Source organism: Triticum aestivum, chromosome 2A (assembly GCF_018294505.1).
Source record: "Triticum aestivum cultivar Chinese Spring chromosome 2A, IWGSC CS RefSeq v2.1, whole genome shotgun sequence".
In the NCBI taxonomy this organism is placed as follows: domain Eukaryota; kingdom Viridiplantae; phylum Streptophyta; class Magnoliopsida; order Poales; family Poaceae; genus Triticum; species Triticum aestivum.
Window position 1 is genome coordinate 40,163,271 of NC_057797.1, and position 20,068 is coordinate 40,183,338.

Consider the following 20,068-nt stretch of genomic DNA (forward strand, 5'->3'; position numbering starts at 1 on the left):
CCCCACGCGTTCGTTTCCCCATCCAGGTGCCGGCGGCAGCGCCGTCCGTGAGGGGGGCACACCCCGGACACGCGTGCCGGGCGTTTGCAACCGCGACAACACTTCCAGACTTGTGAGAGGCCGCCAGCGCAAGATTTGGCGGCATGCTAGCCCCCGGAGGCCGCCGGCCACAGCCGTAGACGCGCGAAGGGCAATCCGCGTAGAGGGAATTTTTCGGATACTTCTCCATCACCAAAAATTATGAAAAAATACCATCATTCCTAAAGCACATGTGCCCACGTCGTGCAAAAAAATCATGATTTTATCGCGCTCCGAGTATTTAGTAATATTGACGCCGCATCGTTACCGCAGAACGTCTACTACCGTGTCATCGCCGTCCGTGAGGGGGGCCACGCCCCGGAGACGCGTCCCGCCTCTTCGGACATGCCACCACACCACCCCGCATGTATGAGGGCCCGGTGCGACGCTCCGGTGGCATTGCTACCCCCCAGTGCCCCCGTCCCGCCTAACCCTGTAGCGTTTGACCACGGGATCTACCCTTTGACTTTGCACGGACGGGCTTTGACCAGTGGACCTCCCCACCCGGTTGTGTTAGGTCAGCCCATAGGAACACTTTGGAGCAACATCCGGGGCAGACCCACAGCAAGATCCCCTCCGTGTAGACCCCACGCGTCCGTTTCCCCCCTCCAGGTGCCGGCGGCAGCGCCGTCCGTGAGGGGGGCACACCCCGGACACGCGTGCCGGGCGTTTGCAACCGCGACAACACTTCCAGACTTGTGAGAGGCCGCCGACGCAAGATTTGGCGGCATGCTAGCCCCCGGAGGCCGCCGGCCACAGCCGTAGACGCGCGAAGGGCAATCCGCGTAGAGGGAATTTTTCGGATACTTCTCCATCACCAAAAATTATGAAAAAATACCATCGTTCCTATAGCACATGTGCCCACGTCGTGCAAAAAAATCATGATTTTATCGCGCTCCGAGTATTTAGTAATATTGACGCCGCATCGTTACCGCAGAACGTCTACTACCGTGTCATCGCCGTCCGTGAGGGGGGCCACGCCCCGGAGACGCGTCCCGCCTCTTCGGACATGCCACCACACCACCCCGCATGTATGAGGGCCCGGTGCGACGCTCCGGTGGCATTGCTACCCCCCAGTGCCCCCGTCCCGCCTAACCCTGTAGCGTTTGACCACGGGATCTACCCTTTGACTTTGCACGGACGGGCTTTGACCAGTGGACCTCCCCACCCGGTTGTGTTAGGTCAGCCCATAGGAACACTTTGGAGCAACATCCGGGCAGACCCACAGCAAGATCCCCTCCGTGTAGACCCCACGCGTCCGTTTCCCCCCTCCAGGTGCCGGCGGCAGCGCCGTCCGTGAGGGGGGCACACCCCGGACACGCGTGCCGGGCGTTTGCAACCGCCACAACACTTCCAGACTTGTGAGAGGCCGCCTACGCAAGATTTGGCGGCATGCTAGCCCCCGGAGGCCGCCGGCCACAGCCGTAGACGCGCGAAGGGCAATCCGCGTAGAGGGAATTTTTCGGATACTTCTCCATCACCAAAAATTATGAAAAAATACCATCGTTCCTATAGCACATGTGCCCACGTCGTGCAAAAAAATCATGATTTTATCGCGCTCCGAGTATTTAGTAATATTGACGCCGCATCGTTACCGCAGAACGTCTACTACCGTGTCATCGCCGTCCGTGAGGGGGGCCACGCCCCGGAGACGCGTCCCGCCTCTTCGGACATGCCACCACACCACCCCGCATGTATGAGGGCCCGGTGCGACGCTCCGGTGGCATTGCTACCCCCCAGTGCCCCCGTCCCGCCTAACCCTGTAGCGTTTGACCACGGGATCTACCCCTTTGACTTTGCACGGACGGGCTTTGACCAGTGGACCTCCCCACCCGGTTGTGTTAGGTCAGCCCATAGGAACACTTTGGAGCAACATCCGGGCAGACCCACAGCAAGATCCCCTCCGTGTAGACCCCACGCGTCCGTTTCCCCCCTCCAGGTGCCGGCGGCAGCGCCGTCCGTGAGGGGGGCACACCCCGGACACGCGTGCCGGGCGTTTGCAACCGCCACAACACTTCCAGACTTGTGAGAGGCCGCCTACGCAAGATTTGGCGGCATGCTAGCCCCCGGAGGCCGCCGGCCACAGCCGTAGACGCGCGAAGGGCAATCCGCGTAGAGGGAATTTTTCGGATACTTCTCCATCACCAAAAATTATGAAAAAATACCATCGTTCCTATAGCACATGTGCCCACGTCGTGCAAAAAAACTCATGATTTTATCGCGCTCCGAGTATTTAGTAATATTGACGCCGCATCGTTACCGCAGAACGTCTACTACCGTGTCATCGCCGTCCGTGAGGGGGGCCACGCCCCGGAGACGCGTCCCGCCTCTTCGGACATGCCACCACACCACCCCGCATGTATGAGGGCCCGGTGCGACGCTCCGGTGGCATTGCTACCCCCCAGTGCCCCCGTCCCGCCTAACCCTGTAGCGTTTGACCACGGGATCTAGCCCTTTGACTTTGCACGGACGGGCTTTGACCAGTGGACCTCCCCACCCGGTTGTGTTAGGTCAGCCCATAGGAACACTTTGGAGCAACATCCGGGCCAGATGTTGTCGTGGGCCTATGGGCTGACCTTACACAACCGGGTGGATACGTCTACTGCTCAAAGCCCGTCCGTGCAAAGTCAAAGGGGTAGATCCCGTGGTCAAACGCTACAGGGTTAGGCGGGACGGGGGCCCTAGGGGGTAGCAATGCCACCGGAGCGTCGCACCGGGACCTCATACAAGCCGCGTGCCGGGTGCCTACGCCTGCCACCATGCTTATATAACCGTAGGAGGGCCACCGCAACACCTGGCGGCATTGCTACCCCCCAGGTACCCCGTCCCGTCTAACCCTGACATAGACGACCGCCGGGTCTATCCCTTTGACTTTCGCTGGACGTAGTTTGACCGGTGGACCTTTTCACCTTGTTGTCATAGCCCAGCCATAGCTACACCCCCCAACACAGTCCCGGCACAACCCACCCCAAGATTCCCTCTGCGTCGGCCCGACGTGGCCGTTTCCCCCCTCCGGGGCACGGCGACATCGACGCCCGTGAGGGGGGAGGGGGCACACCCCGGAGCCGCGTGCCTGCGCCTGCCACCACGTTTCCACAACCGTAGGAGGGCCCACCGCAACACCTGGCGGCATTGCTACCCCCCACAGGTACCCGACCCGTCCTGTCTAACCTCTCCGTGACACGATGGAAGAAGGCCCGTGTGGGGGGCAATCGATATATGTTTTCTGTACATTTAAGTTAATGAAATTAGTATTGGAAAAAAATAAAAAATAATAAGAGAAAATACAAAAAATATAAAAATATTATTAGAAATCTATGCCTACGGCCAAGCCGTCGGCATAGCTATGGCCACGGAACGGTAGAGCCCTGGATCGATGACGTGGCGTAGGGCGGGATCAATGACGTGGCAAAAACCATGGGCCAGGCCTATGCCGACGACCTAGCCGTCGGCATAGAAATGCCACCCCACGGGACCGGCGAACGACGCGGATCGATGATGTGGCGGCGCGACGGATCGATGACGTTGGCGTAGCTATGTCGACGGCCACCGTTAGCCCGTCGGCGTAGCCTGACACCGTCAAACTGTCGTCGCCGCCCGGGTAGACGGGCCCACGCGATATGTCGACGGCCTGCTCTATGCCGACGGCCTGCTCTATGCCGACGGCCCCCATCGATATATTCGGAGAAACGCCGATGGCTTATCTATGCCGACAACCCCCGTCGACATAGATGGTTATACGCCGACGGCCTTTCTACGCCGACGGCTTTTATTGGGCCGTCGGGGTATGCCCATATATGCCGACGGGGGCCGTCGGCATAGATATGGCCGTCGGCAAAACAAGTTTTTCTGGTAGTGAATACAAAGTCTGATAGACAAAAAGAAGGTGGAGTTGGCATCCAACAACAAACAAGGGGAAAATCAAGGTGGTTCAAATATTCTGTCGAGCAAGCTAAGCCCAGCCGCTAACCAACATCTTGCCTCATCCATGATTCGTCCCATGAGTTGTTGAGCGGAGCATATGTCAGCATTGAACACACGGTTGTTTCGTTCCTTCCATATCATCCAGGAGACCAAGCAGATGACCGACTTCCATTATTTCTTCTTATTAGCTGGGAGCAACTGCAGTTGCATCATCCAATTGTTTTTGAGATGAAGGCATTGCTGATGGGAGTTTACCATTGGCGCTAGGTTGAGAAAAGGGCCCCCAAGGTTGCTGATGACCATCATCCAGAGCTGCTTGGAGAAACTGCAATCTGCGAGCAAATGGGTGGCCGTCCCCGGTGCAGCGTAGCAGAGCGAGCAAACAGGGTTGTGTGGGATGCCCTTGATAGCCAGGTTGTCAGTCGTGAGGCAGCGCCCGCGGGCAGCAAGCCAAAGGAACGTCTTGGCTCGTGGTGCCGCTCTGGTGGACCATATGAGTGCTTTATCGTCTGACCGCACAGCTCCTTCGAATTGGCATAGGTACGCCGACTTGGCTGTGTAGTTGCCATCCGCGGTCCAGCACCAAGTCATCGTGTCCTCCACTGCGTCATTGAAACTGATACCCGCCGCTATCTCTGATAGGCAACAGAGATGTCTGAGCACCAGCGCAGATGGATTGGGCTTAACTAGGCGCATCCATCAATTGCCTGTTATGGCTTCTCGCAAAGAGAGATGTCGCTTGGTGCAGTGCCGCAACAGCACCAATGACGCCACAAAGTCGTCCCCGCACCTGGAGTGGAACAAGCAGCTTGATGAGCAATTTATCTTAGTCAAGGAATTATACATATTATCAAGGCAAACAGGATATATGCACACAATGGAAAAAACACAGTCACTTTTTTCCTGCTTTGTACACACAATTTTTTTTTTGAAAGATGAGAATTCAGACACCGGCAAGTAGTGGCGGCATGAATCCGACTGAAATGCATATGATCTTCAGTTTGTCTTCAGTTGACTGATATATGATAATAAAAGAAAACAGCCCAATTTGGACGGGACAAAGTAGAAAATTGATGGCTTGGGATCTGGCACATACGGATACGGTGGCTGATAGCAGAAAGGCAAGGGGCGGCCCAGGGTGGAGCAGACTCTATTGATGATCCCCTGCATGCTAGGGCACGACCGGAAGACGCAGCAGGGGAGGTGGGTTCTGGTGAAGTAACCCCCATCAACATCTACCTCGACAAGGATGAGCGGGCCCTCGCCGAAGGAGGTGACGACGTCGGGCATGGTCTCCCGGTGCTCGCAAGGACCGTCCGGCCAGCTCCACAAGGTCTTCCCAGACCCATCGACGGACAGCAGGACGTCCGGGCCGCGCCCCATGGGAATCCGGAAGTGTATCGGCGTGTCGAGCGGGATGGGGATGGGATCCACCGGGTCGAGTGAAGGGACGGAGGTGGGGGGTCGATTTTCCATGCCCAGCCGATCTCCGGCGCGGTGGAGGGGAAAGGAGGGGGAGGGCGAGCGGGGCGAAGGGTGTAGACGAGAGAAAGCAGGAAGCGATGCACCTTGGGTGTCGCTGTGTGTATTACACTATTACTCGAGGCTATATAGCCTGTGTTACAACAGAGCGCATGAGCGCGAGAGGTTACAGAGGCGCGACATGCACATGCGAGGGAGGATCGTGGGATTAGTGCATGGGGCACGTACAAGCATGCATGGGAGACGAGGAGTTACAGTCAACACCCCGCCGCAGGATGAGCATCGGGAGGCCGAATGCACAGGCTGGACCTGAACTCCTCGAAGGCCGGCGTCGGGAGGCCCTTCGTCATGACGTCGGTGAACTGCTGAGCCGTGGGCACGTGAAGGACGCGAAGCTGCCCCAAGGCCACCTTCTCTCGGACGAAGTGGATGTCCAGCTCTATGTGTTTTGTGCGCCGATGGTGGACTGGGTTGGCCGCCATGTACACGGAGGAGATGTTGTCGCAGTAGGTGACCGTGGCGGCAGGTAGTGGAACACGCAGCTCCCCGAGAAGTTGACAAAGCCAGCAACACTCAGCTACCACATTGGCGACAGCGTGGTACTCGGCCTCGGCACTCGAGCGCGAGACGGTGGGCTGGCGTTTGGAGGACCAGGACACCAGCGCATCACCGAGGTAGACGACGAAGCCTGACGTAGAGCGCCGCGTGTCCGGGCAGCCGGCCCAGTCGGCATCAGAGTAGGCGACCAGGGTGAGCTCGGGGGAGCGACGGAGATGCAGCCCGTGCGTACTCGTGCCACGCAGGTAGCGTAGAATGCGCTTGACCAGCGCGAGGTGATGCGTCCGAGGATCGTGCATGTAGAGACACGCCTGTTGCACGGCGTACGCCATGTCTGGGCGGGTCAGGGTGATGTACTGAAGGGCACCCACTAGGCTCCGGTACTCGGAGGCGTCCTGGACAGGTGCACCGTTGGCAGCGGAGAGCTTCGAGCGGGTGTCGAAGGGTGTTGAGGCCGGCTTGCAAGTCATCATGTTAGCGCGATCCAGCAGCTCATCCATGTATTTGCGCTGGGACAGAAAGAACCCGTCGGCCGTGCGCATCACGCTGATCCCGAGGAAGTAGTGAAGGGCACCCAGGTCCTTCATGGAGAACTCGGCGGACATGCGTTGTTGGAGTTGACGGAGGAGCGCCGGCGTGGACGCCGTGAGAACGATGTCGTCGACGTAGAGTAGAAGAAAGGAGGAGCCGGTGTAGCTATGTAGCACGAACAATGACGGGTCTGCCCGGGACGCCATGAAGCCGAGGATGCCGAGGAAGGCCGCGAACCGCGCAAACCAGGCGCGAGGGGCCTGTTTCAGGCCGTACAGTGACTTGTCAAGCAGGCAGATGTGGTTGGGAAAGTTCTTGTCGATGAAGCCGGCCGGCTGCTGGCAGTAGACCCGCTCCGCGAGATGCCCATGAAGAAAGGCATTGTTCACGTCCATCTGGTGAACAGGCCAGCCTCGGCTGGCAGCCACGGTGAGCACGGTGCGAATGATGGCGGCCTTGACGACCGGTGAGAACGTCTCGTCGAAGTCGACGCCGGGGCGTTGCGAGAACCCCCGGACCACCCATCGTGCTTTATAGCGCTCGAGGCTGCTGTCCTCCTTCAACTTGTGCCGGAACAACCACTTACCAGTGACTATGTTGGCGCCCGGCGGTCGGGGCACAAGCGTCCAGGTCCTGTTCACCATCAGCGCCGAGAATTCATCCTGCATAGCTGTTAGCCAATTGACATCACGTAGCGCGGCGTGCACGGATTTGGGGATGGGTGAGATGGTAGGAGTGGTCGAGACAGAGTTGTTTTCAGCGTATTTGGGGTTGGGAAAGAATTTGCCGGCGCGAGCGCGTGTGATCATGGTGTGGGTAGGAGCAAGGGGACGGGCCGAGGGCTCAGACGGGTCGGGGGTCGGGGAGGGGCTCGCGGTGGCAGATGCGCCTGGGCAAGTATGGTCTATTGACGCTGGGTTTGTCATGATAGTGTTTGTGGACGTGCAGAGAGGTGTCGGAGGGCTAGGCTCGGCAGCCACTACAGGTGTGTGTGGCGTCGCCGTGGTGTGGGCGGCGTGTGGTGGCCGAGCGGAGCGCGGTCGCCACGGGATGACGGGGAGGTGGGGTGGTTCCTCGTCGGCTATGGTGGGAGGGGGGCTAAGGATGGTACTGAACGGGAATTGCGTCTCGTCAAAGACCACATGGCGAGATATAAGGACGCGATTCGTAGCGCGATCAAGGCACCTGTAACCCTTGTGGGCGACAGAGTAGCCGAGGAAGGTACACGGCGTGGGCCGGGGCGCGAGCTTGTGTGGCGTCGTGGACGAGATGTTGGGATAGCAAAGGCATCCAAAGACACGCAAATGAGTGTAGTTCGGGTGAGCACCGTACAGGAGGTAGAACGGGGTATGCCCATGATGAGCGCGGCATGCACGACGGTTAAGGAGAAATGTGGCAGTGTTGAGGGCCTCCGCCCAGTAGGTGTATGGCATGGACGCGTGAACGAGCAGCGAGCGAACGATGTCGTTCAGTGTGCGGAGGATCCGCTCAGCGCGCCCATTTTGCGGCGAAGTGTAAGGGCAGGACATACGTAAAACAATGCCCTCGGTGGAGAAGAACGTGCGTGCCATGGCGTTGTCGAACTCACGTCCATTGTCACACTGGACAGTGAGAACGTTGAGGTTAAACTGACGATGAACGAAGGCGGCAAACGAGTGGAGGATGGGGTACACATCAGACTTGCGATCGAGGGGGAACGTCCATATAAAGTGGCTACAGTCGTCGAGTAGAACAAGATAATATTGCTTGCCAGAGACACTAGATACAGGTGAAGTCCACACATCACAGTGAATCAACTGGAAAGGAAAATACGAAACATGTTCTGAAGATGAAAATGGCAACCTAACACTTTTCCCTAACTAGCAAGCATGACAGAGCTCGGAAGACGATGGCGGTGGAGGGATGGAGCAGGCACGCAGAGTGTGGGCGAGGGTGTCGTGGCCGAGGTGCCCTAGGCGTTGGTGCCACACCTTGGCCGGGACGACGGTGGCGGAGAGGGCAGTGTGGCATGGCGGCTGCGTGACTGGATACAGATCCTCACCGGAGTTACACCGGAGGATCACCCGCTTCGTCCTTCGATCCTTAACAGAAAAACCGAGATCGTCAAACTCGACGTTAAGAGGATTATCACGTGCAAGCTTTTTGACAGAGATTAAGTTTTTGATCAGGTGGGGGGAGACTAGGACGTTCTGAAGATGGATGGGGGTACTGGAGGTGGGAATGGAGGTAGAGCCGGTGTGTGTGACCGCGAACGTGTTTCCATTGCCTACAACAATGCGTGAAGAATTATAGGGCTGAGATGTGGTGAGCAGACCTGATGAGGACGCCATGTGTGTAGTCGCCCCAGTGTCGAGGTACCAGTCCCCGCCGGAGTGGGCGCTCTGCTGCTGCTGGAGTCCCAGATTGTTCAGCGCGTGGACGAGTGCAGCTTGGTCCCACATGGGCGGCAGGGGCGTAGTCGAAGACGAGGCACCCATGTTGTACAGTGGGGGAGCAGGGACGATACCCGGGGTCCAGTGCGTCGGGGCGGCGCCGGGCAGGATCAGGGGAGGAGCGCTGTAGTGGGCGGCGTGGCCAGCGAACGGAGCAGGAGCGCCCGGACGGGGCCCGAGCACACCAGCGCCAGGTGTGTGGGGGCGCCAGGGCATGGGCCACGCATGGATCATCCCAGTCCAGGGCGTGGTTGCAGGCGCCGGCGGCCCTGCGGGACGCGGCACGGAGGAGCTCCCACCGCCACCGCCATCAGCGGCGGCCTTGCCCTTGCCCTTGTTGCGACCGTCGTTGCCACCTGGACGGCGGTTGGTGTTGCCGCCCGTGGACGAGCCCCAGCCGGAGTTGGGGGCGCGCGCAGCATGCCATCTCGTTAGAGCTTTCCGGCGTCAGGCGGCTCTCCTCGAGCAGCAGGAAGGCGCGGCAGCGGAGAAACGAAGGAAACGGAGTCTGCATTGTGAGGATGGGAATAGCATAGCGAAGGCGGGGGTGCAACCCGCGAAACATGTTCAACACTTGTTCACGATCACTGACGGGCTCACCGAGGTCCGCCAGTCTGTCGGCGCGGTCCTTCAGTCGCGCAAAGTACGAGAGGACGGAGCCGGCACCTTGCTCGATGCGACGAAAGTCGGTGGCGAGGAAGACGGCTTGGTGCTCGTGGTTCTCCAGGAAGATGGAGGAGATGGCCGCCCAGAGCTCGGCGGCGGTCGCGTCGTGCTGGTGGACGAGCCCGAAGATCTCAGGGCTGATGCGGTTGTAGAGCCACGAGATCACATAGGCGTCGTCCTGGGGCTACACGGGGTCGTCGGGGAGCGCCGGATCAGTGATGTGAGGGCGCACGCCGGTCTTGCGGAAGGTGACCTCGAACAGCGTCCGCCACTAGAGAAGTTGGGCGGGTTGAGGTTGAGGACGATCGGCACATGTTGGTTGATGTAGACGGCCGCAAGGTGTGATGGAGCCGGCGCGATCGCCGCAGAGGGGCCGCCGGAGCCGCGGACGAGCGCGTTAGTGCGCGAGGCAGCGGCAAGGGCCGACGGGGTGAGGAGCTCGGTGCGGTTGGGGGTGGCCGCGCCACGGCGGCGGCCGTGAAGGCGCCGTGGAGACCACGGCCAAAGGAGGGAGGGGGAGGGGGTGGGGGTGGCGGCGGAGGCGTAGCCATGGCGCCGCGAGGGAAGATCGGCAGTGGAAGCGATCTACAGGCGTTGGACGATGCCGGCGTCTGCTACCATGTAGACGAGAGAAAGCAGGAAGCGATGCACCTTGTGTGTCGCTGTGTGTATTACTCGAGGCTATATAGCCTGTGTTACAACAGAGCGCATGAGCGCGAGAGGTTAAAGAGGCGCGACGTGCGCATGCGAGGGAGGATCGTGGGGTTAGTGCATGGGGCACGTACAAGTATGCATGGGAGACGAGGAGTTACAGTCAACAAAGGGGAGCTCTTTTTTTTTGATTGAAGGGAAGGGGAGCTCCTATTCCACGCCCCTCTTGCCTAGCCCATCCGCGGGGCCGGAAACACATTTTTTTTCTGGCTTTTCTCTGTTTTAACTTTTTTTTAAACAACAATTCGGGATTTTGAAAAAAGTTGCAATTTGTGAAATGTTCCTGAATTCAAAAATCATAGTTTGAACAAATTTTCGGGAAATGATAAATGCTCACGGATTTAAAAAAATGTTCACCGAATTCATAATATTTCTTGAATTAAAAAATGTCCGCAATTTCAAAAGAATGATTTTTTTTAATTTTAACAAACCTTTTTTATTTTTATGGAAAATTTTGTATGATAATTTTCTAATAATGATGAACATTTTTTTGTATTTGATGAACAATTTTTGAATTCGATGAATAGTTTTTGAACTTGGTAAACAAAATGTATACGGGCGGTCTGCGGGTCCGCCTTGGAGATGCCCTTAAGAGCTATCTCTTTGGTTTGTGATTTTGTTATCTTGTGTGCGGATGTTGTCCAATAGAGTGCTTTCCCCCCTTGTGATCTTTGTGTTCCTCCTCAAATCCACCTCCAATTCATGAAGGTCGGACAAACAAGAGCTTGACCCTAAATCACTCCCCAACTGCCTATTTTATCTAGTGATAAAATTAAACACACATTCTAAAGAAGAGCTAAGCAGAATTCACGGATTATAAGATGAACAAAAATTGCATATATTTTTGGAGTTTATTGCCAAGATTTCCAAATAATATTAATTATACAAATTTCCACAAAATCTAATATAACCAAATAGCTCAATGAAATTCACACACTTCAAATTAATTCATAAAATAGTTTCAATATGAGCTATGTCTAATTCTTAATTTTAATTCAAAATTTTCAATTATTTTGGCGATGTTTAAACAAAAATCATTTTTATTAAAAAATATTCAATTAATTTAGTTACTATTCATTGATCTAGAAGAACTTATAAGTATGATCCATATATATTTACATAATTTTCAATTATTTAAGTCATATTCAATGTATTTAAAAAATTCCATAGAAATTGCACAATGATTGTCATTGCTTTACTCATATGCAATCAATTTCATAAATACTCAAGAGATGTTTCACACAAATTTAAATTAATTTAGCAATTTTAAAATCAACTTTAGAGGCATTTCTTACAGGTAACAAAATGCCCATTCCTTTAACAAAGTTTAGAAATATAATTTAATAATATTCAATAATTTTCAGTTTCAGTAGCATCCATAGTCATGTCACACCAAGTTCAATTCTTGTATTCACATTTTTATATGAAAAGATGAAATGTGCATTTCAAACTTCTGAATCTTTTTAAAAAATTATATTGAATTTTATAGACTTGATTTTTTAGATTAACTAGAAAATTGTATTGAAATTCATAGGTGATATTATTTTCGATACTATCTTGTAGTTTCTAGGGTGCCAATATAAAAAATATCCATTTTGTGTGTGTTTGTACTATAATGTTGTTAAGATATCTCATCGGTCCTAAATTATTTGTAGACGGCTGATACTGCTCCACTAAACTAGAAATGCAGGCGGGCGACACCTGCATATACATGCTCAAGTTTTGAAGCAACAATGCATTCTTGTTGGGAAATATTTGCGGCCGGACGACCGGCTAACAACTCGGCCGGTCCCATGTGAGCCACGCGATTGAAGCGCGACCGCGTGTCTTGTAAGCATCATCTAGTGTGGGCCATGCGTTGTCCTTCCACTTCCCTCAGCCTGATCCCCTTCCCCTCCCTTCAATTTTATTCGACAAACAAATCACACCCCATCCTCCCTCGCATCTCCCTTTCTCATGGCTCACGGACAAGCTCCCCCCATGGCTGCTCCGCTCGCATGCGTCCTCACCAGAGCTTCATACGGCTGCGAACTGGAACGCCGGCGCCCTTCGCAGCTGCATCTCAGGCTGGCCGCGAGCTGCAATGGGCAGGCGATGGTGGGTGACCACGACTGATGAGTGATACAAGCGCGATGCGGCCGCTGCCGATGCTGCATATGACAGAAAAAAAAGCTGCAACTGGCGACAAAAAAGTTGGCACCGAGTAGAGCATGGGCTAGGAAAGAAACGCCCGCGTGCTATCGACGTTGCAACAGACGGATAAAAATGCTGGAACCAGCCACGCCCCATGCTGGAACTAGGGTCTTCTTTTGCTACCACCGGCTCGGTTGGCTAGTGACGTCGTGGCCGTATTAATACCGGAGGGACCACAACGCCTGCGAGGACCGGTGTTTTGCGACCGGCGCCAAAGAGGGAGCACCCATGGATGCAACAGGGAGCGGGGGGAGGCAACAAAAAAGCTGCTACGGGTCAACGCCCTATTTTTTTCTTTTGCGTTTCTGACGACGGTGAGCATCAGCAGGGAGCTTCAACGGCGAGCATCGGGGGGCGACGCAAATAGGTGAGGCCGGACGCACGCTGCGCGCGGTGGCGGGGGAGGGGAAGCGGAAAGAAGAGAGGAACAACCCGCCATGGATTTCCCCCCGTGTTCTGTTCCCTAGAGAGAAGACGCACAAGATGTGAGGTAGGCGATAGCTCCCCTCGAACGGCTACGCATACCAAGATCCCACGGCTATGCGGCGACCAGCCAAATTTTGGGCTGGTCCAAGGATGCCTGGTGGTCGCAATTATTTTATTACTCCTCCCGTCTCATAATGTAAGAGCGTTTAGTGTCAAAACCACTCTTATATTATACTCCCTCCGTTCGTAAATACTTGTCGGAGGAATGGATGTATCAAGACGTATTTTAGTTTTAGATACATCCATTTTTATGCATTTCTCCGATAAATATTTTTAAACAGAGGAATAGAAGCGAAAGAGTACCTCAGAAAAGAAAAGAAAGAAAATGTATGTATTAGTACTCTATCCACTTCAAAATATGTGTCGTGATTTTAGTTCAAACACTTGTTTCTGAAACGGGGAGAATAGTAATTTTCGGCTGCCGCCGACGTACACAGACGATGCGAACGTGTCCGCTTGCATCCCTACACCAGGTAGCCAAGTCTTTGGAAAATCCCGTTGGGTGAACTGACACAGATTGGAGTATGATACGTGCCTGCACTTCGTCTACGTCCATCAGATCCGACACGTGTCACCACACCGTAGAAGTGTCCACCTCCGCGCGACGCAGACGATTACAACTCCGAATCTCCTCAAAAGGAGGAGAAACGTTACAAGTCTGAATCAGATGGCCGTTCGAATTCAAACTCCCGATGCAATGCGATCGTGCCCTTTAAATCTCTAGCTACCTGCCGTAAACGAACTCACGCAAACCCGCAAATCGTTCTGCTCGATCGACGCAGCGTTTGTTCCGACGAAACCACCGGCGCTGCAGCTCATGGGGCGCCGCGGATCCGCGAGCGGGTGGCTCGTCCTCCTGCTCGCTCTTCTCGTCGTCTCTGTGGCAGCTCGGCCGCGGAGGTAAAGACCAGCCCGACGGAGTGGAGCCTCCACCTCCCCCTGCCCAACGGCGTCACCGGCGCCGAGAGCCTGGCCTTCGACGCGCGCGGCCAGGGCCCCTACACCGGCGTCTCCGATGGCCGCGTCCTCAAGTGGGGCGGCAGCGCCGTCGGCTGGACGACCTTCGCCCACCACGCCAACTACAGGAAGTTCCCCATGTGCACCGTGCCTGTGGCGCCGTCCGAGGAGACCGAGAGCCTGTGCGGGCGGCCCCTGGGGCTCGCGTTCCACCGCAAGTCCGGCGACCTCTACATCGCCGACGCGTACAAGGGGCTCATGAGGGTTGGCCCCGACGGCGGCGAGGCCGAGGTGCTTGCCACGACGGCCAATGGAGTCCGGTTCAACTTCGTCAACGGCATCGACATCGATCAGGTCACCGGTGATGTCTACTTCACCGACAGCAGCGTGACATATCCACGAAGGTACGTACTTAATCCAGATCCCTTCTGCATGCTCAACTTCACAAATTGGTAATACGAAAGTTAAAACTACTGACCTCGGCAGATTTAATACGGAGATCATGATGAACGCGGATGCGACGGGGAGGCTGCTCAAGTACGACGCGCAGACGAAGCAGGTCACCGTGCTCAAGGACGGCTTGCCGTACCCCAACGGCGTCGCAGTGAGCTACGACAGGACGTTCATCGTCGTCGCGCACACGGTGCCGTGCCAGGCACAGAGGTACTATCTCCAGGGACCAAAGGCTGGCCACTACGAGCTGCTCGCCGACCTGCCGGGCTACCCGGACAACGTGCGGAGGGACGGGAAGGGCGGCTACTGGGTGGCGCTGAACCAGGAGAAGGGCGCCCGGGCGCGACCACAGCCCCCGTGAAGCACTTAGTTGGTGTCCGGCTCGACGGCGGCGGCGTGGAGGTTGAGGAGCTGACGGCGGCCAAGGGCGTGACGCTCAGCGAGGTGACGGAGAGGAAAGGACAGCTGTGGCTCGGCTCCGTCGAGCTCGATTATATCGGCCTAGTTGCCTAGTCTTTTTTTTGTTAGAAGATTGTCATAACATGGTCAGTTATGTAGGTTAAAAATTTGTTGGTGGACGTAATTGATCTCGTTTTTAGTTTGACATAAATTCAAAGACAATATTTCATTTTTTGAATTCTCTTTGTTCTCAATCTTGGGTGGAAGTTTCTTTTCATGGGACATTTTGGCATGCACATATCGTGTGGCAGTGTGCGTGCACGTCCTAAAACTTAATACATTGGTTCAAAAAGTCCAGTTAAATAGCTATTTAAATTCTCTCAATTCACTAAATCTATTTGGCGAACAAAGGCCGTACGCTTGCATGGTTTTCATATTGGGTCAGTCTATTTTCTGACCTTTGATTCTTTTGTCAAGATTTGTGCTGTTCTTTTTCCCTCTTTGTGTTCTTTCATGGCTTTCGGGTTGAATTTTCGACTTACCCTTGTTTTGGGTCTATCAATTTTCTTATTGAGCTTGAAACCCATAGTTTTTCTTTTTCTATGTTTATGTGTTTTTGCTTTTGCCTTTTCTGTTTTTAGTTAGTTTTTTCCTTTTCCTTTATGGGTATTTTTGGGATGTTGGATGAGTGTAAATTTTTACACACAAATACTATTAGAATTGTGTCGAATATTATTGTACAAGTTAGGTTACAGTTGGACTTGGAGTCGTACGGTGTGTAGACAGGATACGGAGTCGTGTCCAAGTAGGACACTTGTATCCTAGGCCTTTCATATATAGCGGGGGTAGACACACGATGTAACCTATGCCAACATAATAGCACCGAAACGCAGGGGAAGCCGGCGGTATGTGCCGGTGTCCAGGGCGACCGGGTGCGGTATTGTAGCGGTGTCATGGGGAGGAGCGCCCATAGTCAGGCCCCGGAGATGTAGCCATATCGGTGAACCTCGTTAACAAATCTCGGTGTCGTGCTTGTGTGATTGCTTGATCCTCGGTAGATCGACGGAGCGCCTCGGATTTATTCTAACAAATACTATACAATATGTGTGTTAATTATCCTAGAGTGCATAAATTGCACTATTATATGTTTATCATTTGCATATATTATAAACAGTGTGGTTTCATTGCATAGTTGCGTGAAAGTTTTCAGTTTTTATTTTATTTTGTTTCTTCTTAAAGGGTATTCATTCTTAGAAGAACCAATGCCACTAATACAGTCTTCAAAACTTTTTTTAGTTTATATTTCATGTTCTTTCTTATTTAAGGGTATTCATTCTTAGAAACTTCTTATTTGTGAATCCACCATTACATGTTCATTCTCAAATATTATAAAAATCAAATTTATATGTAATAGTGTGACTATTTTGTCATTATTTATTTTATTTTTTGCATCTTCTTTCATCTTATAAAGGAAAATGTCAATGCCACTAGTTCATGCTTCCTGAAAACATTAATTTTGTGTGTGTAAGTATACATGCAAATACTATACATTACGTGTTTAATTATACAATAGCGCGGAAATTGCATGTGCATATTACAAAAAGTTCAGTGCAAAAGTTGTGTGCTAGTTATATTAGAGTGTGAAAGTTGCAGTATTAAATGCTTATTCTTTGCATATTACCAAAAAGTCAATTTCAATGCAAAGTTGTGTCCAAGTTTTGTAAAGTTTTTTCAAAACAAAGAAAACAAATAAACCAGAATAAGATTTGAGATTGCTAAGTGGGTTTGTCTCCTGATAAATTTCCAAACATATTAGATATACCGTCGGTGAAAGATTTAAAAACCACGTACACCGTCTGCTATAGAAGGCATGCGAGGAATAAGGATTGGATCATTTCATGTTCATTGCAAAAACAACACTTCTTCAGTTTTCGTACATATATATACATTTGCGACGACGGAGCGGGTGGATAGGACATCATGGTGTATGTAGCATTATTGACATGATCATGAGAAAACCTGATGGCGCGGTGGTCTTCGCGGCATATTGCTATTTGTTTAACTGTAATGACGCACCAGAGGCAGAGTTACACGCTTTGATGCAGGGGATGTATTGGCGTTGCATCATAGTGATGGCCCGATTATTGCATAGTCAGACTCCTCGGAGGCGCTGTCAGCTTTGACGGGGAATGGCTTGTCGAGATTGGCACACGGGCATTTGGTGGCGGAGATCGGGTTTCTTATGGAAGATGGAGAGTTTATTCCCTTGAAAATTAAACGTGAGCAAAATAGGGTGACAGATCGGTTGGCGTCGTATAGTCGTACGGAGAGCACCACTGCCGTATGGCTACAAATATAGAGGGCCGCCATGTATTGAGGAATTTCTGCCTCTCGACTGTAATTCTGTTATAACGGAATAAAACTCTTTTCACTCGCAAAAAAAAAGAAAGAAAAAAATTGACATTGTTTTTGGACCTGACAATGCCCTTGTTCACAAAGGGGTAAACAGTCGGTGTAAAATTTGCTTCCTTTGGTCCCGTTGGAAATTTCCTATTTTCAAATGGCCGATTCTCGTGTTCTTTTTCTTTTTTGCTCTCAGTCAAAGGACTTTTCTGTATGAAAAACAATGCCCGGTCGCACTAAAAAACCTTTGTTGCGTGATTGGGATGTATGCATGCATGCGCCCTCCTGGAAGAGACGCGCGCGGGTGGCTTGAGCGGCCATGGAGGTGGCCATGGTGTTGATGTGTGGACGAAGGGCGAGACACGATCGCGCAACCATCGCCGATCACCTGAAAGCAAGCAGGAATCTCGATCCGAATACTCTCGGCCGCCGTTCATGATTATAGAATCCTCCAAACTGTGACGTTTTCTGTTGACGGGTCCAGATGCATGTGCAGCGACACTTCCTTCCTAGTACCCATCCTTATCGCTCCCGGGAAGACGACGACACGGGCGGGCGGGCGGGCGGTTCCGGGCAACAAGCAAACTTGCCGTGCAATCACTCATACCATTCAATCGAGTGAACGATGACTTGGTCCGTGCCGCTTGCCTATATATAGTGCCGCCGATCTTATAGGAGAGCATTGTGCAGTCAGTCGACGATCCCCGCTCCACATCCACAGTGCCTAGCTCAAGAAAGCAACACGCCGCCATGGCCATGGAGCAAGCAGTTTATCTCGTCTTGGCTCTTGTGCTCCCCCTCCTACTCCTCAAGCACATCAGAAAGCGCAGCGGCGGCGCTGGGCAGAAGCTGCCGCCTGGCCCCTGGCGGCTGCCGGTCATCGGCAGCCTGCACCACCTCGCCGGCAAGCCGCTGGTCCACCGCGCCTTCGCCGACATCGCGCACCGGCTGGGCGACGCGCCGCTGGTGTACCTCAAGCTCGGCGAGGTGCCGGTGGTGGTGGCCTCGTCCGCCGAGGCCGCGCGTGAGGTCATGAAGACGCAGGACGTCACGTTCGCGACGCGGCCATGGAGCCCCACCACCAAGATCCTCATGTCGGACGGGGTCGGGGTGGCGTTCGCGCCCTATGGCGCTCACTGGCGCCAGCTCCGCAAGATCTGCATCATGGAGCTGCTCAGCGCCCGCCGGGTGCAGTCGTTCCGCAACGTCCGGGAGGAGGCGGGGCGCCTCGTGGCAGCCATCGCAGCGGGTGCCGGTAACGGCGAGCCCGTCAACGTCAGCGAGCGGCTCGCCGTTCTCATCGCGGACATGACCGTGCGCGCCATGATCGGGGACAGGTTCAGTAGGCGGGAAGAGTTCCTTGAGGTGCTCCAGCAGGGAGTCAGGATCCTCTCTGGGTTTAACCTCGGCGACCTCTTCCCCTCATCCCGGCTCATCGGCTTCGTCAGCGGCTCCGCCCGACAGGCGTGGGAGAATCACACCAAGGGCTTCGAGCTCATCGAGTGCGCCATCAAGCAGCACGAGGAGGTGAAGGCCGCCGCCGCTGCGTCCAACGGCGACGGGAAGGAGGAGGAGCAGGAGGACCTATTGGATGTGCTCCTCAGGGTACAGAAGGAAGGCGGCCATGATGCGCCTTTTACCATGGGAAGCATCAAGTGTCTATTAGTGGTAAGCTGCCGCTTGGCTAATTATTTTGTTTTCATTCACTAACTAGTAAATTTTAATTTTCTTAATTTGCATGATTTGGAAGTTAAATGACCTTCTCTTCTATTCTGCAGGACTTGTTTAGTGCCGGGAGCGAGACGTCGGCGACGACGCTCATCTGGGCCATGTCGGAGTTGATGAGGAACCCAACCACCATGGCAAAAGCACAAGCTGAAGTACGTAGCCACCTACAAGGGAAGGCAAGCGTAACCGAGGACGACCTGGCTGACCTCAAGTACATGAAGCTGGTCATCAAGGAGACGCTCAGGCTGCATCCGTCGGTGCCCCTACTGCTGCCGCGTGAGCCCACCGAGGCGTGTAAGGTCCTCGGCTACGACGTGCCGACGGGCACCACCGTGTTTGTGAACACGTGGGCGATCTGCCGAGACCCCAAGCACTGGGATGCCCCAGAGGAGTTCAGGCCGGAGCGGTTCGAGTCGGGCGAAGTGGACTTTAAGGGAACCAATTTCGAGTACACACCGTTCGGGGCAGGCCGGAGGATCTGTCCGGGGATGTTGTTCGCGCAGTCTAGCATGGAGCTCGCCCTTGCCGCCCTCCTCTACCACTTTGACTGGGAGCTTCCTGCCGGAGGAGAGTTGGACATGGAGGAGGAGATGGGCATCGCCGTCGGCCGGAAGAACGACCTGTATCTGTATGCCAAAGTCCTTGTGCCGCTTAATTAGCGCATGCTTCATATGTCGCATGCTGGATGCCATCGACTAGATTGGCTAGATCGAACATTCCAGCTGTATATTACAATTTTGTTACCAAGTGTGTCATGGTGGTAATGTAGTAATGATTGTATTATGTTGTTTTCATGGTTTATTAAAAAAATCTAATATTTTTGTATTGATTATTAAATATATGGTTTCCCATCACCAATCTGATTTTCTTTGTTTTATATTATGAGCTCAAGCTATATTTTCCAAACTCTACTCCTTGTGTGAACTCCCTTTTGGTCTTTCGGCCACGTTCGCCACCGTAGTGAGGGTATTGGTGGTTTCCCGTACCGTCAACCACCTCATTGGAGAATCTTTAAAAAAGAAAACAACAGTGGAAATACCATCTTCAAGAACTATCGGCACAAGCCA

General features: G+C 53.6%; 1 protein-coding gene and 1 pseudogene across 1 annotated transcript; both read left to right on the plus strand.

Annotated features, from left to right (window-relative positions):
• The first annotated feature begins 13,878 nt into the window (after positions 1–13,878).
• On the plus strand, positions 13,879–15,042 carry LOC123184564 (protein STRICTOSIDINE SYNTHASE-LIKE 10-like; annotated as a pseudogene).
• A 2,926-nt stretch (positions 15,043–17,968) lies between these two features.
• Positions 17,969–19,795, plus strand: LOC123187291 (zealexin A1 synthase-like). The gene is made up of 2 exons (XM_044599113.1): positions 17,969–18,941; positions 19,052–19,795. Exons 1-2 carry the CDS (start codon positions 18,024–18,026, stop codon positions 19,658–19,660), a joined length of 1,527 nt encoding a protein of 508 aa, XP_044455048.1. The 5' UTR covers positions 17,969–18,023; the 3' UTR covers positions 19,661–19,795.
• The last annotated feature ends 273 nt before the right edge of the window (positions 19,796–20,068 follow it).